The following is a 15,784-nucleotide window of genomic DNA, read 5'->3' on the forward strand; positions in this document are numbered from 1 at the left end:
GGAGTGGGTAGGTGGGACTAGTTGGAGTTTCACGTAAATCGGTGCGGACTAGAAGGGGCGATACGAGCTGTTTCCGACCTATAATTGTTATACATATATATGTATAGAGTGGGTGTAAACAGTTTCCTGAGATGGTGGAAGGCATCAGTAAGTAAAGTCTCTTTTTGATATTTGAATCTTGCACCTCTAAGTTATTTAAGAAGCCTCCCAAGTAACACAGAGACATGACATGGGGAAACCTCACAGAAGTATTTTGAATGTTGAAAGGCCTGGACAGAGTAGATGTGGAAAATTGTTTCCATGGTCGGGGAGTCTAGGACAAGAGGGCATGACTTCAGGATTGAAGAGCGCCCATTTAAAACAGAGAAGCAGAGACATTTCGTCAACCAGGGAGCGGCGAACCTCTGGGATTTGTGTTCAGCTTGTCATTGGGTGTATTTAAGGCAGAGATTGATAGGCGTGTGAATTCAGGGTATCAAAGGCTGTGGGGAGAAGGCCAGGCTGTGGGAGAATGGATCAGCTCATGATGGAAAAGCAGAGCAGAGTCAATGGGCCTTAGGGCCGACTTTTTATCAGTAATTGTAATGATAAAGGGTAGAATCCTTCGAAACCCGTGCAGCCCGATTATACCCAATGAACCTCCCAATCCCGTGTATTTTCGAGGGTGGGAGGAAACCGGAGCACCTGGAGGAAACCCACGCAGGTGAAGTGGAGAACGTATAAACTCTTTACAGGGATTGATGGATTCCAATCTGGGTTGCTGGCGTCGCAATAAAATGGTGTAAAAGTGAGCTTGAGGGGGGAGGAGAGGGTGGATCTTTTTCCACCCAAGTGAGGACTCTCACCTCAGGGGGTTATGAGGTAAGGAAGAGTTTCGTATTTTCTTTGGTAGGAATATATGGGTCGGCATAACATCGTGGGCTGAAGAGCTCGTACAATGCTGTAAAGTACTATGTTCAATGAAGGGTTCGGGCCCAAAACATCAACCTTTTTCTCCCCCCCCCCCCCCGCCCCACCACAGCCCCATTGCTGCTTCACCTCCAACAGATTCTGTTGGTCCAGATTCCTGTGTCTCTGGAAATTCTAAACCGAATGGTGCTTTCTCTTCACTTGACCGAAGCAGATTCGATAGTATGTTCCAGAGTCACCTCCTGTACTGTAATTACAAAGGTACAGCATGTTATGTCTCTGTGTAACTTGGGAGGCTTCTTAAATAACAAGATTCAAATAACAGAAGAGACTTCCACCATCTCGGGAAACTGTTCACACACACCTATTTACATATTCTTACACAGTTACAAAATAGTTCACACTATCCTGTCTATATAACATCCCTCCTTCTCAAGATAAAGAAAAATTTAGTGTTCTTTACCACTTTCTTTCCAGTGCAACTTAAGTAGCTGAACTTATACGCTAGTTTATTGACACAACTAGTTTTAAATAGTCCTTATCAATATCACACTGGCAGCAGTACGTTGCTTCCCCATCTAGTGGATTTGGCTGCGACCGTTGGGCTCTGTGTTGCTGGTCCACGTGGAGGTGATGTAGCTTGTGGTGCTTCACCTGACAACTGCTGTGTTGATGTTTCGGTTTTAGTGCTTAATCATGGGTCCACCAAAGACCGATAAAGTGACATTTGCTGTTTCCAATGCACCATCTTTTGGAGACCCTTTTATTATGTTCTCTGGGAACATCTGGCGGTAGAGACTGAGTGGAAGGATGTTGCTTTGTGATCCAGTATCCAGCTTCACCTTTAGGTTAAATATCGTAGGCTTGTTCTGGATTGTTCTCTGTGTTTGGATCCTTATGTGCAACTCGATTCCTTCTTTCATCTCACCTGACATCTCGTGAAGGTGTATGGATTCCACATCCAGAATCTGGGTGTTGGAGTCCTGATTGTTGTTTCCCTTTATGTGGTGGATCTTCTTCTTGTCTTTTTCCTTCACTGGTATGACTGTTTTCTTCATCCCAGACTTGCACATCTTCACCCAGTGGTTTGCTTTACCACAGGCTCTACATTGAGAACAGTGTGCAGGGCATTTGTTTTGGATATCAATAGGGTGTTGTCTGCCGCACTTCCTGCAGGTCTTGGGGAGGTTTGCACTTTTCTGATGGTGTTCTTTACAGGATCAACGCTTTCTTTCTCTTTGCTGTGGGTGGGTCTGCAGAGATAGGGATTTCATTTGCATCCTCATGGCTTCGAAGGCTCTGGCTGCATCTACAGCTTCGGCCGGCTTCAAGCCATCCTTCCCTATAAGAGACTTTTGTACTTCGGGACGGGTACTCCCCCATATTAGTTGATCAACTAATCTTTCCTCTATATCTTTAAATCTGCATTTTGCAGCAATAATTTTGAGTCCAGTGAGGAAGTGATCAACAGTCCCATTAAATATTGAAATTCATCATGTTTAATTCTATAATTAGACCTGGTTCAAGGTGAGAAGCAAACTTTGCAAATACCTGCTCTAGATCATTTTTTTCCCCCTCTGTAAGCTCCCAGCTATCAAATAAGTCAAGGCCTCGCTCCCCTGTCCAGAGAAGTAGATAACTGACCTTCTCCTCTGCTGTTGTATTTTTACAATAGCTTTTGAATGGTAAAACAATTCAACAAATGTCTTCAGCCTCCCCGTCCACCACTGGGTGAACTGCTGTGGCTCCAGCCATTTTTTTCAGTAATGTTTTTTCTCTTCTTCCCCCCTTCGTATTTCAGTGACTTACAATCAATTGTTCGGCTTTATTCCTGTTCTCTTATACCGCTGCCACCATGTTATGTCTCAGGGAGGCTTCTTAAATAACTTAGTGATGCAAGATTCAAAGAACAGAAGAGATTTTACTTACTGATGCCAGTCACAGAGGTCATGAGCAGAACTTTGTTCCATTTCACGCCGTTCTGTGTCCAGTTAATTCCCATCTTTGAACCACCCCATTTCTGTTTTTGTCTTGTAGGATTGGTCGCCTCTTCGACGGCACTGAGCCCATTGTTTTGGACAGCCTCAAGCAACATTACTTCATCGACAGGGATGGACAAATGTTCCGTTACATTTTAAACTTTCTCCGAACTTCAAAACTCCTCATTCCTGACGACTTCAAAGTAGGTTGGCCTAACGATAATTCCGTGCATTGCGTTCAATTTACAGTGAGTGGCGGTGGGGAGGTGGGTAACAAAGTATTCCCAACTATTTCCCATGGAATTAAATTGCTGGGGAGCTGGGTTTGAATTTGGACTGTTGTAGAAAACGAGGGAAAACAAACTTGGGTGGCTTTTTAAGGGCAAGAGGTGTATAAAATCATGAGCGGCATAGATAAGGTGATTGGTCACAAGTAGGGGAGTCAAAGTTGAAAGATTTTAAGTACATAGAGGGGCAGGGACTGATCAGGTACATCCAACCTGGGTTTGTGCGGGGAAGGTCATGTTTGACAAATCTTGTTGAATTTTTTGAGGAGGTGACTCGGAAGGTTGATAAGGGGAGAGCAGTAGATGTAGTCGATATGGATTTCAGGAAGGCCTTCAATAAGGTTCCAAGTGGAAGGTTGGTAAGGAAGGTTCAGGCACTAGATATTAATTTTGAGATAGTCAATGGGTTCAATTGTGGCTAGAAGATAGACGCCCAGAGAGTCATGGTGGATAACCATCTGTCAGGATGGAGACCGAGAGTGAGTGGCGTACCTCAGGGATCGATGTTGGGTCCCTTGTTGTTTGTCATTTACATTAATGATTTGGATGATGGAGGGGTAAATTGGGTTAGTAAATATGTGGATGATACAAAAATAGGGGAAGTTGTGGATAGTGAGGAGGGTTTTCAGGGACTGCAGAAAGATTTGGACTGCTTAGAAGAGTGGGCTGAAAGGTGACAGATGGATTTAATGTAGATAAGTGTGAAGTGCTCCATTTTGGGAAGAATATAATCAAAACAGGACGTATATAGTGAAGGGGAGGGGATTGAGGAATGCAGAGGAACAGAGGGATCTTGGAATAATGGTTCATCGTTCTTTGAAAGTGGATTTTCATGTAGATAGGGTGGTGAAGAAGGCTTTTGGTATGTTGGCCTTTATAAATCATAGAATTGAATACAGGAGTTGGGAAGTGATGTTGAGACTATTCAAGGCATTGGTGAGGCCAAATTTGGAAAATTGTGTGCAGTTCTGGTCTCCAAATTATAGAAAGGATATCAATAAAGTAGAGAGGGTGCAGAGAAGATTTACTAAAATGTTGCCTGGTTTGCAGTATCTAGTATACGGAGAAAGATTGAGTAGACTGGGTCTTTATTCATTGGAGCGTAGAAGGTTGAGGGGGGAATTTGATGGAGGTATTTAAAATTATGAGGGGATAGATAGAGTAGATGGGAATAGGCTCTTCCCCTTGAGGGTGGGTGAGATTGGAACAAGGGGTTCCAAGTTAAGGGTTAGGCAGCCAAAGTTTAGAAGTAACAGGAGAGGGAACTTCTTCACTTAGAGGGCGGTGGCTGAGTGGAATGACCTTCTGGAAGAGGTAATTGCAGCAGGGTCAATTTTGTCAGTTAAGAGAAGGTTGGATGAGGGGACATTTACCCCTCCATAAACCTTCGTCTGCGAAGCCAAGCCAAAGAAAGAAGGATGAGGGGAATGGAGGGTTATGGACAGGGAGCGGGTAAGTGGGACTAGAGGAGATCACTTAAATCGGTGTGGACGGGGGGACCGAGATGGCTTGTTTCTGTACTGTAATTGTTATATGGTCCCAAGAGGCAACCTTTTCCACACGGAGGGTGGTGGGTGTGTGGAACGAGACGCCAAAGCAAGTGGTGGAGGTACAGGACCATCAAATTCAGGACTGCCAAGCTGGTGTATAGCTTCTCCCCGCAGGCTGCGAGATTGACGAAAAGAGCGTAAATTTAAAACAGAGATGCGGGAAAAATGTCTTTAGTTTGAGCTGGCTGTGGAAGTGCGGTCATTGGGTGAATTTAAGGCAGAGATTGACAGGGCATCAAGGGTTACACAGAGAAGGCCGGGGAGTGGGGCTGAGTGAGAGGATGGATTAGCTCATGATAGAATGGCGGGCAGACTCGATGTGATTTTGTTGTGTACAGGGCAACAGCGGTAAAGATTAGCCTGGATGATATCATATTTAAAATAATGTTTTTATTATTAATCAACAATTATGTAACACCTACTCTAACGAACTTAACTAAATTTAACTAGCTTAAACTTTAACTATTGGTGTGTGTGGAATACCCCAAGACACTACAGCTCAATTCTTGGAAGGCAGTTCCAAGTTCAGAAATTCGGTGATGACATGTGGGCTTGAGATTGATGCAATACGCAGGCTGTAGATGGTTGAGGCCCACAGGCCTTAGGTGAACAGTGAGACACTCAGAGTTTAAAATGGTGAGACCTGCAGGCTTTAAATTACGGAAACACACGGGCCTTAAATGGTAAGACATGCACTTAGATAGAAGGAGCAGTTCATGAAATGGGTGAAGGAAACTGGGGGTGTCAGAAGGTTGATTAACACATGAAAACCCTTGCTTGGGTTCTTCAGGGAAATGTTCTTTTTAGACAAGGGCCTTCTTCAGCAATTAGAACCCCTTTTTGGGACAGTTGAAGTAGAGTGCAGCATTTCTTCTGCAACTTTAAAACCTTTTTCTGGGTTCATTTGAGGTGATTTCTTATCCCTCGGGAAGCAAAAGGAGGAAATCTGACAATTCCATCTATTACCACACAACGAGGCCAAGTGGGTTTCTCAATCCCACAAAGGAGGTCGAAGAGCTGTTCCTCTTGTGCTGCCTTCTTAAAATGGCCTCTTAAACAAAATGTGTACTTGTAGCGAGTGGTGAAGCAACAAAAAACTCGAGATGCAATGAACTGACCAGTTTAAATATCCAAGATTTGCACACTCACCGTGTCACGTGACCCCCGGAAATGACGCGGCTCCCAGACGCCTTTGTGTCATCAGTCCCCGGGTAACTCCGAAGCTCCAGTGAGGTAAGTAGTGAGCGTGGTCCACCACAACTGTCTTTATAAGCGGGTCACATGGTCTCTGCTTCAGGGCTTCTCCCCTTCACCGTGCAAAATGTGTCAAGCTAAGAACGGCTGCTTCCGAAGCCCGCTGCTAGTTCACAGTCACTTTCCAAATCCTACAGGAGTTTTCCACATCTGGAAAATGGGGGGATCGTCACATTGTGAACATGGGGTTATCCTGTGGCCTTTGGTCTCTTATAAATGAAGCAAATAAATTATTCCAAAATGTTTACGCATATTTATTTGGTATTATATCTTTCTGTGTTTATGTGATTATTATGTGTTGTGGGAGAATTCTATTGTGTGAGTGTGCACCGTGGTCGGGAGAAACATGGTTTCATCTGTATATGTGTATAGGATCGTGAAACAGTGTGGAAACAGACCAAAATCACCCACCCACACTCGCCCCACTTGCCCATATTCCTCAAACCCAGTGGTTTTCAAAGTTCCCACTCACATACCACTTTAAGTAATCCCTATACCATGGGTGTAGATGACAATTTCCTTATTCTAATATATCCTAATTTCAAAGTATCATCTTCCAAACCATGAGCTGCGATATCCCAAATTTCGATCTCTTTAATCCAACAAATCAAACTTTGTGGCTGTTACTTTATGTAGATTTAATTCGTTGATAGAACGGATAAACGTTTTGCAGAGCTTCGCGACAAGGCTTTCCTAACGGTGAATAACAAAGCATTTATTGTATAAAGATAGTCCTTTAGACTCTAATTTCTCAAAAGTTGTAACAAAAGCAGTAACTAAAAATGGCTATAAAACACAAAAGTATACAGAGTTACAAAGTTTAAAGAAGAATTTCTCGTGCTCACGCTTCCTTCACATCTTGTACAATGAGAGCAAGCAGTTAGTCTGGGCGGATGGTCACTATGGTAACACTACAAACAATAGTTCTCTTAAAAAGACAGGCACAAAATTAACTAAGAACCAAAAATACAAGGTTTTAACCTTTACAATAGGTGCTCTGTGATTAGTAAGGAATTGTTTAAGGTGGGATGTGAGTGGGAAGGGAAGGTTGAGAACCACTGCTCTAGACCCAATTGTGACTGAAATAATTTGCTTGAGAAAAATTGTCATTGGGCCATTTCCTTTGGAGTTCTGAAACTGTGCACCTAACGAGTCGATAAGCTACAATTAAAACAGTGGTTTTCAAACTTTTTCTTCCCACGCACAGCCCACCTTAAGTAATCCCTCACTAATCACAGAGCACCGATGTCATAGGGATTTCTTAATGTGGGATATGAATGGAAAGAAGGCTGAAAACCACTGGTCTAAAACCTATCCTATCCATGTATCCATCCACTTTAAAAAAATATTGTAATAGATCCTGCCTCAACCATCTCCTCCGGCAGCCTGTTCCACACACCCACCATCCTCTGAGTAAAGGTTTTCCCTCAGGTTCCTGTTAAATCGCTTCCCCCTCCCACCCCCCATTCACTTTCAACCTATGTCCTCTGGTTACCGATTCGTCCATTCTGGGCAAAAGACTCTCTGCATTCACCCGATCTATTCCTCACACACCTCTCCTTCCCGAATAGCCCTTTTGTATCCAGGCAGTCATGGGATAGAGGTAACCCAGAGGGACGGTAACAGGCCCTTCCAGACCATGAGCCCGTGTCGCCCAAATACCCCAATCAACCTACGACCCCCATGTAAAGGCTAAAACCTAGTGATATATTAGAATAAGGAAAGTGTCATCTATAAATTTAATATGGAGAGTCATCAAGATGTCAGGTTACCTGTTAAATATAGATGCGTGTATGTGAATATGACAACCTGGGTATTTTGTGTGTACACTGTGCCCCAAGGAAACGCTGCTTTCTCTGGTTATATTTATAGAGTCAGCAAATAGACCCTTCGACCCATCTTGGCCATGTCGTTCAATATGGCCCACACCAGTCCATCTCTAAACCAACCATTTTCAACCTTTGGCTCCCTCAGGACCCTGTTCAAAGTTTATGGGCCACTTCCCTGTGAAGTAATCAAATTACCTCCCACCGTTCAAAGCGTAACCAGGCTGTAGGTTAATGGTGTGTAAATTGGCCAGCACCTACTCGTGGGCCAAAATGACCTGTTACCGTATTGTATGTCTAATTTTTTTTTAAATTGTAAAAAAAATTAAAATGTTGGTTTCTTCTGTACTTCTCTCCTACTGACTACATAAAAAATACATAACATTTATGTTCCATGAAGCGAAAAGAAAACAAGGCTTTTACTTAAATGTGCTGTGGCCCCAGTGGAGGATGTAGGGTCCCCATTGAGAATGCCTGCTCTAAACCCATCCTATCCACGTATCTGTCCAAATGTTTCTTGAAAAGGTGGTAATAGTACCTGCCTCAACCCCCTCCTCCGACAGCCCGTTCCACACATCCACCGCCCCCTGTGTGATAACATTTCTCATCTGGTTTCTGTTAAACCTCTTTTCCCCCCCCCCCCTTCCTGTTAAATGTAAAATTCCTGGTATCCAGCACATCTGGTAGATGACGGATAAGTGAATTTTCTGGTTGCTTGAGATTGTGCGTTTGGCGAACTAACGATGAGGCGTGCCAGATTAAAATTTTCGTATTTATTAACCTATTTATTTGCTACGATTTTCTTGCCATTTGTTTGAGGCTGCCAGTTGCTTGAATTCAAGATGACAAGGGTTTTACTGTATGTGGTTATTATATCCTGTGTATTGTGTGTGATCCGTGAAACGCTGCTTCGTCTGGTTGTATATGTATAGCCTAGTGATAATGAACTTAACCCATGCTCGAAATAACGCTGTGGTGTTACCGCCATTTCCAGGATTACACTTTGCTGTACGAAGAGGCCAGGTACTTCCAACTGCAGCCCCTCCTCGCTGAGCTGGAGCGGTGGAAGCAGGAGAGAGAGCTGGGCCGTTTCTCTCGGCCGTGCGAGTGTCTCGTGGTGCGCGTGGCCCCAGACCTGGGCGAGAGGATCACGCTGAGCGGGGACAAGGCCTTGATCGAGGAGGTGTTTCCAGAAATCGGGGACGTGATGTGCAACTCCATCAACGCGGGCTGGAACCACGATTCCACGCACGTCATCCGCTTCCCCCTCAATGGGTACTGTCACCTCAACTCAGTGCAGGTAGGTCAGGGGTGGGGGTGGGAGGTACTGAATAGAGCTGTTTAGGAAAAAGTGCTCTTCTATTCCTCCACAAAAAACATTCATAGAACAGGAGATAGAATCATACAGAACAGTCCTGACCCTTCGGCCCACAATGTTGTGCTGACCTTTAGACCTGCCTCCCCCATCACCCTCCACTTTAAATTCTTTCATATCCTTGTCTAGTCGTCTTTAGAATTTTACCAATGTACCTGCCTCCACCACTGCCCCAGGTCATGCAGTCCACGCACCAACCCCTCTCTGGGCTTAAAAACCTTCCTCTAACATCTCCCTTGAACTTCCTGTAGCACCACCATAAGTAATCCTTCTGCCATCGGTGCTCTGTGATTAGTAACGGATTGCTTAAGGTGGGATGTGGGTGTGAAGGGAAGGTTGAGAATCACTGCTCTAGACCCAATTGTTACTGAAATATTTGGCTTGAGAAAAATTGTCAGTGGCCCATTTCCTTTGGAGATATGAAACCGTGCACATAACGGGTCAGAGGTTTTCAATCTTTTTCTTTCCACCCACATCCCACCTTTTTTGCTACGATGGATGTGAGTGGAAAGAAAAAGGTTGAGGACCACTGCCTTAAAGCCATGTCCTCCAGTATTGAGCAGAGGTGGCCTGGGAAGGAGTGGGCTGTCCACTTTATCTATTCCTCTTAATATCTTGTACACCTCCATCATGTCCCCTCTCATCCTCCTTCTCCCCAAAGAGTAAAGCCCTAGCTCCTTTAATCTCTGTTCATAAAGGACACTCTCTAAACCAGGTAGCATCCTGGTAAATCTCCTCTGTCCCCTTTCCAACACTTCCACATCTTTCCTACAGTGATGCGCCCAGAACTGGATACGGTACTCCAAGTGTGGTCTAATTAGAGCCTGGTCAAACCTTTCCTTTCTCACGGTATCATAAAAAAATTAGGACCAGGAGAAGGCCATTCAGCCCTTGAGCCTGTTCCACCAATCAATACCATCCAGGCTGATCATGCAAACTCAGTCCCCAACCCCAGATTTCGTTCCTCACCTCTTGAACCCTTTTGCCATAAGGACACCACTCCCATTGAATAGATCTAATGAAACTTGGCTGTGTGGATAGAAAAATTGGCTCACAGGTGGAAAGCAGAGAAGGAAAGTATTCTGCCTGGAGGTCAGTGACTAGTGGAGGGGCTGCAAGGTTCTGTTCTGGGACCCCTGCTCATTGTGATGTTTATAAATGCCTTGGATGAAGAGGCGGAAGGATGGGTCACTAAGTTTGCAAATGATATGAAGGTTGGAGGAGTTGTGCATGGAGCTGAAGTTTGTCGAAGGTTACAAGAGGATGCAGAGTTGGGCAGAGAAGTGGAAGATGGATTTCAATCTGGATAAGTGTGAGGTGATGCATTTTGGAAGAAGCCAGAAGGCTGAGAACAGGATTAATGGTCAGTTACTTAAGAGTGCGGATGAACAGAGGGACCTTGGGGTCCAAATCCATACATTCCTCAAGGACATTGCACAGGTTGGTAGGATAGCCTTGAAGGTTGCAAGGGTGGGCAACCTTTTTTTTTAAAAAACTCATATTCCACTGTAAGTATACCCTATGCCATAAGTGCTCTGTGATTGGAAGTTGAAAACCACTGCATTGGACCCAAAATTTAGAAAAATTGTAATTGGCCCATTTCCTTTGGAGTTATGAAACCATGCACATAACGAGTCATTTAGGGATGATTAAAACAGTGGTTTTCAAACTTTTTCTTTCCACCCACATCCCACCTTAAGCAATCCCTTACTAATCACAGAGCACCGATGGCAGAGGGATTACTTAAGGTGCAATGTGAGTTTTAAAAAAAGATTGCCCAGCCTATGGGAAGTGATGTTGAGACTGTTTAATGCATTGGTGAGGCCAAATTTAGAACACTGTGTGCAGTTCTGGTCACCGAATTATAGGAAGAATATCAACAAGGAAAGTGCAGAGAAGATTTACAAAAATGTTACCTGGGTTTCCGCATCTAGATTATATAAAGATTGAAAAAATTGTCTTTATTCTTGGAGCGTAGAAGGTTGAGGGGGGATTTGATCGAGGTATTTAAGATTATGAGGGGGATAGATCGAGTTGATGTGGATAGGCTTTTTCCCTAGAGGGTAGGAAAGATTGAAACAAGAGGTCATGAGTGAAGGGGCAAAAGTTTAGAAGTAACATGAGGGGGAACTTCTTCACTCAGAGAGTGGTGGCTGTGTGGAATGAGCTTCCGGGAGAAGTAGTGGTGGCAGGGTCAATTTTGTCATTTAAGGAAAAATTGGATAGGTATATGGATGGGAGGGGAATGGAGGGTCATGGGCAGGGTGCAGGTAGGTGGGACTAGAGGAGAGGACTTGGTTCGTTGCAGATTAGAAGGGACAAAAGGGCCTGTTTCCGTGCCGTAATTGTTATATGGTTATTAATATGGGGATTGGGTTCAAGAGTCAAGAGGTCCTGTTGTAACTCTACAAATCCCTGGTGAGACCACACTTGGAAGATTGTGTTCAGTTCTGGTCACCTCATTATTGGAAGGATGTGGAAGCTATGGAGAGGGGGCAGAGGAGATTTACCAGGATGATGCCTGGATTGGGAAACAAGGTTTCCTTATGAGGCAAGGTTAGCGGAGCTGGGACTTTTCTCTTTGGAGCATAGGAGGTTGAGAGGAGACTTGATAGAGGTCGACAGGATTATGAGAGGTGTAGACAGGGTGCACGGCCAGCACCTGTTTCCCAGGGCAGGATTAGCAAACATCAGAGGACGTGTGTACAAAGTGAAGGGAGGGAAGTTTAGGGGAGACATCGGGGATGTGTTTTACGCAGTTATGGGTGTCTGGAATGCCTTAGTAGGGGTGGTGGTGGAGGCTGGAACATTAGGGGCATTTAAGAAACTCCCAGACAGGCACATGGATGGGAGAAAAATAGAGGGTTACAAGAATAGGGAGGGTTTAGTACTTTTAAAAAAAATGAATGTATGGTTGGCACAACATCGAGGGGCGAAGGCCTATACTGTGCTATAGCGTTTTATGTTAACCGGCCTCAACAACTTTCTGTGGCTGGGAGTTCCACAAGTTCACAAGATGTGCGGTGAACTGGAATTCACTGTCTGTGTGTTGTCCAGGTGGCTGGCTCCTCCTTCACCTACCCCAAACCCTGGTTCTCCCACCTTACCTCAGATTCACCTGAGGATTATTGTGTCCACCGGCCATTGATTGTAAGCTACTAAAAATGTGTTTGCACTCAGAGACAAGGGAGGAATACAATCAGTCATGTTACATTTCTTTCATCTTAGTCTAAAATTGCTTCGCCCTTCTTAGACTGTTACCACTTTTTCTGGACTTCCCCAACATCTGGAACATTCTTCATGCATCTGACCTGTCTGGTCCTGTCAGAATTTTATATCTCAATGAGATCCCATAGAACACTGCAGCACAGAAACAGGCCCCTTTGGCCCTTCTGGTCTGTGCCAAACCATTTATTTTTTGCCTAGTCCCACTGACCTGCAACCAGTCCATAAGCCCTCCATATCTCTCCCATCCACGTACCAGTCCAAATTCCTCTTAAATATTAAAATTGAGCACCTCAGCTGGCAGCTCATTCCACACCCCCACCACTCTCTGTGTGAAGAAGCTTCCCATCATGTTCCCCCTAAACTTTTCCCCTTTCAGCCTTAACCCGTGTCCTCTGGTTTGTATCTCACCGACCCTCAGTGGAAAAAGCCTGTCTACATTTACTCTGTCTGTCTCCCCTCATTCTTCTAAGTCCTAACCTGTTTAACCTTTCCCTGTAACCCAGTTCCTGAAGTCCGGGCAACATCCTAGTAAATCTTCTCTGCACTCTTTCTATCTTATTGATCTCTTTCCTGTAGTTTGGTGACCAAAACTGCACACAATCCTCCAAATTTGGCCTCACCAATGCCTTATACAACTTTATCAAAACATCCCAACTCCTGTACTCAAAACTCTAATTTATGAAGGCCAAGATGCCAAAAGCTCTCTTTACAACCTTGTCCATCTGTGATGCCACTTTCGGGGAATTCTGTATCTGTACTCCCAGATCCCTCTTATTCTCCTACATTCCAATAAGTCTTTCCAAACTTTCTTCACCCATCAGTTCTGCTATCCCAGGGATCATTCACTTCTCTGTTCCCCCAAATAGAAAGAAGAAATGTTCTGACTTATCTCTCTCTGTAACTTGGCACTCAACATTCAAGATTTCTTTATGGTCATGTAATAGTACAGAACATAATATTACACGAAATAACCTTCTGCCTGCCATTAGGCAGACAAAGAGTGGCCATTAGTGACTCTGTGCCCCTTACGCTATGAGAGAAAGAGAGTTCCTTCAGAGACACTGAGTGTCCGTGTTCGCCTCCAGTGTTCCTGCAGCCATACAGACTCCTCTTTGATCCATCAACTGCCCGAGCTCCCGATCCAAACCTCCAACACGATCAGGAAGCCTTCAGTGCCCAAGGACCTTCTTGCCCTCAGCACCCTCTCGAATCCAGTCTCCGACACCTGGTTCCCATGAGCCAGGCTCCAGGAGCCCGCAGCCCTTATGGGACCCCCAACCGCAAGTCGGCTCGCAGCACGTGTGGGTCCATCAGCCACTGAGTCCCTCACTGGTCCACTGCCGTGGTCACCGTCCTGTAGGGTCATCCCTTCTGCTTCTCCTCCTCAAGGGGTGTTCTCCCCCAGAGTCTGCAACCCCTTCTGGCTTCTGCCCAGCGCAAGTGCCACCATCTTGGGCTTGAACCCTGTATTTGCAAGATTATAGTTTAATGTCTGTACAGAGCCGTCAGCATTAGAACCAGGTGGTTTAACCCTTCAGAGCAGTGCTGTGTCTCCACTCTCCTGGGTCCACACCAGTGACTTCTCGGCCCTCTGTTTTACCTGTTGCCCCCAAGTACGGGTTGATTTGATGGATAGCACACAAAACGAACCTTTTCACCTTACTGCAGTTCATGACAAAATGAATATGAACACAAACTGCTGTCAAGTGGGATGGGTGGGTGGGAAGATAATTTGTGTGCTATTGAGACAAGTCAGCCCGGTACGGTGAGGAGATCATTGTGTGAAGATTGCAGAGATACTTCACCCTCCAATGACATTTGCCTTAAGAGAACATTTGAATGTTCTCACTACATTCCCACTTCAGTGGGGTCCAAAGACTGAAAGCATGGTGTTTGCCAAGACACCTGGCCAAGGAGAAGGCACATGAGACTAGGGAAGATGAAAAGGGATTTGGACGTAATGCAGACAGCTGGGTAGGTGGAGATGAGCCCATCATCCGATCTCGTTGAACGGCGGAGCAGTCTCGACAGGCCAGATGGCCGATTCCTGCTCCTATTTCCTACGTATTCCAAGTAAAATGTCTGCAGACATTGTGGTTGAAATAAAGACCAGCTGAATTTCTCCAGCATTGTATTTTTACAGTATTCCAAGTGGGGGGCACTCTACTAAAGTCTTATATATCCGTACCATGACCTCACAGTTCCTGAACTCGATCCCACGGTTAACGAAGGCCAAGTTGTCAGTCTGCCTGATCTCGTTTTCTACCGGCAGGTCCTCGAACGGCTACAGCTGAAAGGATTTGAAATCGTGGGGTCTAGTGGTGGAGGTGTTGACTCTTCCCAGTTCACCGAATATGTACTCAGGCGGGAAATCAGGAGGTTTTCCCGCATTCCACCGGTCATTCGGATAAAACAGGAGCCATTGGACTGAACTGACATCCGTGAATCGAGAGGGAGTGGGAGAAAAAAAATAAATAAATTTTAAAAAACTCATTTCCTGTGCATTTGGTTAACCGTGTTGACTGCTGACCCTCTCCTCGAGAATTACCTTTGAAGCTTGGCAGGACACCAGTGATTTACTTGTTCTGTTGGAACCGCTTTGCTGTTGTGTGACTTGGCGCGAGTTGAGGCAGTATTTCTCAGTCCAGGGGTCGTTCCCCCCCCCCTCCCCCCCCCCGCCCAGGTGGTCCGCAAAAAAGGCAAATATCACTGGCCGAAGAACGAGGGCCAGCAAACAAAACAAAAAACACAGGAAGAAGACTTTCCCACCGAACCAACAAAAAAAAATCTTGTGGCTGGTCTGGGAAGGAGGCTACTGCATCGTCCCCCCATCCCCTGTTACTGATGGTCCTTGAGTTTGTTATAGATGGTCTAGGGGTAAGTACAGGAATTCTTCATGTGGTCTGTGGGGGAAAGAAGGTTGAGAATCCCAAGTTCAGAGACATTAGTGTCGCAGTGATTCATTCCCGACAGTTTTTCTTTCCATTGGGATGACACCCAACACATAAGCAAAAGAAGAGAGGGCACCTTGTTTCTGCAGCTGTTTTGGAGATGCTCAACTTCCTTCTGTCCAGAGAGGAACCAGGGTGAATGTGCGTGTTTCTACGAATGTCATCTCACGAAATATCACGGGCTTCATCCAGGTTTGGGAGCCAAGTGCTTCAGGCTAGCTGTTGCCATTTCTCCGCAGATTCACTGAATGGTGGCTGCAGAGATGTTTCAGCCCCTGATGGTGGTGGAAAGCTGACTTTGTCGTGGGACCCTTGGATGCAGTGGAAGGGAATGATGTTTGGCACCCAGAATTCAGAGATGGAGAAATGCTGGGCGCCTCTTGAAGAACTTCTCAGAGGTTAGAGTTGGGGATAGACTTCTGTTG

The 15,784-nt window shown here is 45.2% G+C and overlaps 1 protein-coding gene across 1 annotated transcript in view; it reads left to right on the forward strand.

The window, feature by feature from the left end:
- The window catches only part of LOC138752834 (BTB/POZ domain-containing protein KCTD1), a 179,292-nt gene extending 164,391 nt beyond the window's left edge, over nucleotides 1–14,901 (forward strand). Inside the window, exons 4-6 of the mRNA XM_069915459.1 lie at nucleotides 2,947–3,091; nucleotides 8,800–9,105; nucleotides 14,681–14,901. Of these exons, the coding sequence (XP_069771560.1) occupies nucleotides 2,947–3,091; nucleotides 8,800–9,105; nucleotides 14,681–14,839 (610 nt within the window). The 3' untranslated portion in view covers nucleotides 14,840–14,901. The remainder of the gene's footprint in view (nucleotides 1–2,946; nucleotides 3,092–8,799; nucleotides 9,106–14,680) is intronic.
- Nucleotides 14,902–15,784: the final 883 nt, after the last annotated feature.

Source organism: Narcine bancroftii, chromosome 2 (assembly GCF_036971445.1).
Source record: "Narcine bancroftii isolate sNarBan1 chromosome 2, sNarBan1.hap1, whole genome shotgun sequence".
NCBI lineage: Eukaryota > Metazoa > Chordata > Chondrichthyes > Torpediniformes > Narcinidae > Narcine > Narcine bancroftii.